This window comes from Sinocyclocheilus grahami, unplaced genomic scaffold (genome assembly GCF_001515645.1).
Source record: "Sinocyclocheilus grahami isolate Dianchi unplaced genomic scaffold, SAMN03320097.WGS_v1.1 scaffold3803.1, whole genome shotgun sequence".
In the NCBI taxonomy this organism is placed as follows: Eukaryota; Metazoa; Chordata; class Actinopteri; order Cypriniformes; family Cyprinidae; genus Sinocyclocheilus; species Sinocyclocheilus grahami.
In genome coordinates, this window is record NW_015508861.1 from 5653 (window position 1) to 11784 (window position 6132).

Genomic DNA, 6132 nt, shown 5'->3' on the forward strand with positions numbered 1-6132 from the left:
CTGATTACGGCAGACAGCTTCATGTGCCACATGATGAATTGTAATTGTTAGAACCTTTTATAAATGGCTATTATGGTGCCACAAAGAAAGACTACTTGAGTTTTTACAAGTTAATTTTTATTAGATAACATGTAACTGGCACACTACTATTACACAGCCCTGCATCTTGATTTGCAAAAATGATATGAACTCATAATGATGCCGAGTTACCATATACAGTTTTTTTTTCCCACAACATAACATTAGTTTTAATGCACATATCAACAAGAGGTTTGCTTGTAATGACAAAAGAGTATTCAAAATGAACCATTTAACTAACAATCTGCAAAAAAATATATTTGTGCAAGTTTATAAACAAGCTTTCTTTTTCATAAAATCTGTAATTTTACATCACGTCTTTGGATGTACAGTAGTAAAACACCCAAAAATGTGCAGTAGAATTGGTCATGTTTGCATTTGCTTCTTTCACAGGCCACAATTTTAACCTTGAAATCAGGATTAGGCATAAAATAATGTTTCCAGAATCATTCATACAAGTGAAAATCGGCTGAGAATTGAACAAATAGTTATAACCTGGCTCAGTGTAGGATAGGAATCATGTATTCATGTCAGTTTATCTTGTGATTAAAGGATAATACAAGACTTCTTCGCCTTACAAATGGTTGTCAAAAGCAGAAATGCTATGAAAAGCACATTTTATGAGAAAGTGGGACATGCTAGAGCAAAACGAGCACTATTTTTGAAATCGGCATCACAAAATTAGTAAGAAACGCGTAGGATTGGATTTCATTCAGCTAAAATGATGCAGGGTGGTGTTGTCTAGTGAAATAGATTAACTATTGAGAAATTGTCTTTCATTTGAACTAAGCTGTATTAGATGCACTTTTCTTTTGGCCCTTTCTATATAAAATCCGTAGCTATCACACACAGTTGCTGTGCTGTCACTTGAAGTCAAAAGATATTCAAATCAATTTAACTGCTACCACCTCGCTATTTCTGCAGTTATGAAGAAACAACTCAACTCTGCTTAGATTTCGATGGCTTTGTTTGCTCCAAATCTCTTTGACACCTAAAGACTGACTCTTAATATTTTCCAAAAGCCCACTGTTTGAGATGTTCCATCCTATCTAGTATTCAAATGGCTGCTGAATGTATGCGTATTATCTGTCGGCCATGCTCTCTGTGGTCAATGACATATAGGAGAGAGCTTCCTCATCTCAGTCAAACCTGAGCACTACGGGTGTACTGTGAACAGTGGTTTCCCTGCGTATGGTATTGTCAGTTCTTTCATTTTTCTTAATTTCGGTTTTGTTTCCTTCTGTGTGCTTGCGACATTCCTAAAAGCAGCCTGTGAAATGACACCGTTACAATTCAAAGATTCTTTTTGGGTAAGTACATGAGTTGAGCTATTTTGACAGATTAGATTGAATGTTGTTGTCTGTTAGGGCTGACATGACTGAGGTTAACAATACTGCATATGGTAATATGTCTTTAACTTCCAATAATACACTAGCATCACAATACCCTTGGTCCACTTATTAAATCTCAGAATTTTTTGTGCACTGCCATTCTCGTTCATTTGTATCAGGAATTACTGTTTCTTTAAATAAGACATTGAGGGTATTTCAAACTAAGAATGATTTTTTGTTTTTTAAGATTTTTAGGAATAGGATTTTTGCCTTTTTTAACAAAAAATACTTCTCTACATTTGAGGGTTTATATTTAGACATCCTCATATTGTGTCATGGAGATGATCTGTGGGCTTCCTGTTGAGCGTTTAACTGTGTGCCCACTCTATCCTCTTTTTAGCTTTGATCTTGTATTGTCAGAGCATCTATCTACAAAGCAGCTTCTGGGTTGATTTGCCTGTCAAACCATGCTAGTGCTGTTCAGTGTTGAAGGTGCATGTAAAATATATTCTACAGTTATGTAAAAATAGTACTATTGTTTTCTTTCTGTTGCAAATGTAAGATATGTTAATATTATTAATATAGCATCCCATGTCAATAAGCACAGTAAATGATTAAACTGTTTAACCACCTCAGACAGTCTGGTACCACATATTATTTTTTGCATAGATACCAACTGCTTCAAATAAGGCCTAATTCAGGATTAAAACTGAAATGCACAGAGATATATCGAAATGGAATCTCTTTTTTCTTTTTCAACCTAATCATGTTATAATAAACAATCATGTTACTGGAGAAATATAATCTAATCCTCATGGGTCCAGGGCCCAGAATTCACAAGTAACACCGGATATGAGACTCTTATCCAGAGGCTATGTGATGGGCGACGAGCTTGCAAAGATATGGAGGAGCTCTTAAGAATGAGGTAACAACTGAAAATTGCATATTTATATTTATTTCTACAAGACGCACTGTGTAGCATTGGTTAAGTATTGAGCTGTATTGGATTGGATAACAATGCAGTTTTCTACTCGTAGAGCGATGGCAGAGGAACGGTACGGCAAGGAATTGATTACTATTGCACGCAAGACAGGAGGGCAAAGTGAAATTGGGTAAGAAAATATTGTATGTATTTTTTTTTTATATATATATTTATTGCAGTATAAATTGGCTTCTGGATTTAACATTTTGCATACAAATAATTAAAGGTTTATGAGCATGAGTCTTTTTTATCTTTGTTTTTATTGCTTTGGTATTGTAGTACTTTGAAGGCATCATTTGACCAGCTAAAAGCCCGTAAGTAACACTTCAAATATATATTTGCTAAGTGCCACTGAGAAATATATTAAAGAAAGTAAGGAATAAACAGTATCAGCTACATCTACTAACTAAACCCAAACTTACAAGATCACTAATGAATATGCTGTTTTCTCACCTAGAAATGGAGGACATCGGAAATTTGCACATTCAGCTCTCTGGGATGTTACGAGAAGAGGCGAAACGAATGGAGCAGTTCAGAGAACGACAAAAGGAGCAGCGAAAAAAGGTTAAACGCCATGTGATGCTTTAATTAATTTACATTTGCAGAACCGCAAACCACTTGCTCACATGTTTATTTTATGTTTAAAATTGGGTGAACAAAAACTGAGGACTGTACTTGTGTTCAAACCAAGATGCTTCTTAACACCTGTTACCTATCAAGCACTTACCTATCAAATGTTTACTTTTTACAGTTTGAAGGGGTTATGGAAAAGGTTCAGAAGACCAAAGTGTCATTATATAAGAAAACCATGGAGGTAAGTCTAATTTACTTTAACATATTAGTCACTTCAGTTTTGTAGGCTACTCAGTTCATCCTGTATTTGCCTAATAGAGACTGAAAGCAGAATATCAGGAAGAGGAAGGGTGAAAAGAGAGTGATTTAAATCATCAGTGCATACGCTAACCTCTGTGCAGCAAGTGTGCAGGGCAGAGGGGGGGATGGGACTTTTAAAATGTTGTAACTGTCATCTCAGGAAGTCTCACTTCTCTACTAGAAGTATATTTCCTTCTCGCCCGCACACTTTTGTTGGCTCCCACTGACACAGCCTGTTTTCTCAATGTTAGGTTTTCTCTCTTCCTCATATATTCACAATTTCCTGACAACAGACGTATTGTATTGTATTGTCAAGAAAACTCGTGTTTCTGTTTTTCTTGGTACATTCAAACAAATTCAGAAAGCAAAGGCACACATTATCGTATAGCATTCTGTTTTGATAAACAAAAGAGTGAATGGGAATCTGATCTATTCAGATCAGGAACTGTAAAGTTATTTGTGTGACTTGAGGTAAGATGAGGGTTATGATTTCTAAAGGACAGGAAGTTAGTCCAAACCTCAGAAGATATGCTTCATAATCTACCACCATTGTTTATAAGCACACTACTGTAGGTCAATGGGACTGTCACTGTAGTGAAATTTATATTAGAAAGTATATTGTAAATGTACAGTAATAAAAACTCAAATGAAGTTCATTTTTTATATGTGACCCTGGAGCACAAAACCAGCCATAAGTAGCACAGGTATATTTGTAGTACATTGATAAAAATACATTGTATGGGTCAAAATTATCGATTTTTCTTTTATGCCAAAAATCATTAGGATATTAAAAGGTTAGTTCACCCAAAAATGAAAATTCTGTCATTCATTCATGCACAATTCATTCACCCTCATGTCGTTCCACACCCCTAAGACCTTCGTTCATCTTCAGAACACAAATTAAGATATTTTTGATCAAATCCGATGGCTCAGAGAGGCCTCCCTTGACAGCAATGCCACCCAAACTTTCAAGATCCATAAAGGTACTAAAGACGTCGTTAAAACAGTCGACGTGACTACAGTGGTTCTACAATCATTTTATGAAGCGACGAGAATACTTTTTGTGCACAAAAACAAAACAAAAATAACGACTTTATTCAACAACCTCTTCTCTTCTGTGTCATTCTCATACGTTGTTTACGTCCAGCGCTTCCAGGTTCTACGTCAGAACGCCGGCTCATTATTGGACGGCTCCTGTATCAGCATCACACGCATGTGTCACGCAGCTCACATGTGCAGCTTTGGCCAATAATGAGCCGGCGTTCGGACGTAGAACACAGAAGCCTTCACTGTGCTTACTGCGTTAACCACGTAAGGATAATGACAGGGAAGAGAAGAGATTGCTGAATAAAGTTATTATTTTTTTGTTTTTGCGCACAAAAAGTATTCTCGTCGCTTCATAAAATTATTGTAGAACCACTGTAGTCACGTCGACTGTTTTAACGACGTCTTTAGTACCTTTATGGCTCTTGAAAGTTTGGGTGGCGTTGCTGTCAATGAAGGCCTCTGAGCCATCGGATTTGATCAAAAATATCTTAATTTGTGTTCTGAAGACGAACAAAGGTCTTAGGGGTGTGGAACGACATGAGGGTGAGTAATTAATGACAGAGTTTTCATTTTTGGGTGAACTAACCCTTTAAGTAAAGATCATATTCCATGAAGATCTTTTGTGAATTTCGTACTGTATATATATCAAAACTTCCCAGCAGGCACTGGACGTCTATGTAACGTCAGGTTGGCGTTGGACATGACGTCAGACAGACGTTGCATTTTGGTTGAAAATGAAAATCGTGTTGACGTCAATTTGACGTTGAATTTACATTGAATTTTGGTCACCCGACGTCGCAACCGAAATTTAACCAAATATCAACGTCTTATGACGTTGTGTGCCTGCTGGGTTAATTTTTGATAAGCAATATGCATTGCTAAGAACTTCATTTGGACAACTTTAAAGGCGATTTTCTCAACATTTTGATTTTTTTGCACCTTTAGATTCCAGATTTTCAGATAGTTGTATCTCGGCCAAATATTGTCCTATCCTAACAAACCATTCATCAATGGAAAGCTTAGTTATTCAGCTGAAAATTTTTTTTGAAAAAAAATTAAACCCCAGCAAAATGTATGTATAAATAATTTTGTATGCTTAAGTCAACTGAATGCTACAATCTTCTAGTTAGCAGTAGAAGGAGACCAGCTAAATGAATTACATATACTGTAGTAAAGTTTCGTTTTCCATCAGCTTGTTGTATGTCTTGTACTTCTGTTGCTTTGTAGTGGATGGATGTATATTTACATTAAGGCATTTATTAATGCATTGATTTGGAGCAGACTGATTGAATATGTGAGTGAAACCAGTTGGGTCAAAAAGTAACACTTTTCAGGTAGATTACGAAAGTCTAATCACACTTTTTCTGTGAGATAAGACTTTTTCATGAGATAAGAGAGTGTAGACTGAGGTTAGAATCAAGTTTAAAGATAAGGGGAAATTTCCTGCTTATTAATTAAAATTAGATTAAATATGTTTAGTCATTTGTGGTTAATTTGGCCATCATTCAAGTCTAGGTGAGCAGTGGTTTAATAACCCTGTATCTTCCTGCTTTTCCCAGTCTAAAAGGACATATGAACAGAGGTGTAAAGAGGCTGATGAAGCTGAACTGGCTGCTGAGAAGCTCAACAGTACATCCACTGTCACCCCCAAACAATCTGAAAAGGTAAATTATGGGTCATTATGGGCAGAATTTGTGTGGTTGTCAAATATTACAACATACACTAGCGTTCAGTTTGGGGTCAGTAAGGTTATTTATTTATTTATTGGCAGAAATAAATACTTTTATTCAGCAAGGATGCATTAAATTGATCAAATGTGAC

At 36.0% G+C, this 6132-nt stretch overlaps 1 protein-coding gene across 1 annotated transcript; it reads left to right on the plus strand.

Annotated features, from left to right (window-relative positions):
* Nucleotides 1-23: 23 nt before the first annotated feature.
* Nucleotides 24-5975, plus strand: LOC107576496 (proline-serine-threonine phosphatase-interacting protein 1-like; the record flags this gene model as incomplete). The annotated part of the gene is made up of 7 exons (XM_016262665.1): nt 24-1388; nt 2234-2334; nt 2447-2521; nt 2671-2705; nt 2849-2955; nt 3143-3205; nt 5871-5975. Coding segments are annotated over exons 1-7 (519 nt in total), but the record flags the coding sequence as incomplete, so codon positions are not given.
* Nucleotides 5976-6132: the final 157 nt, after the last annotated feature.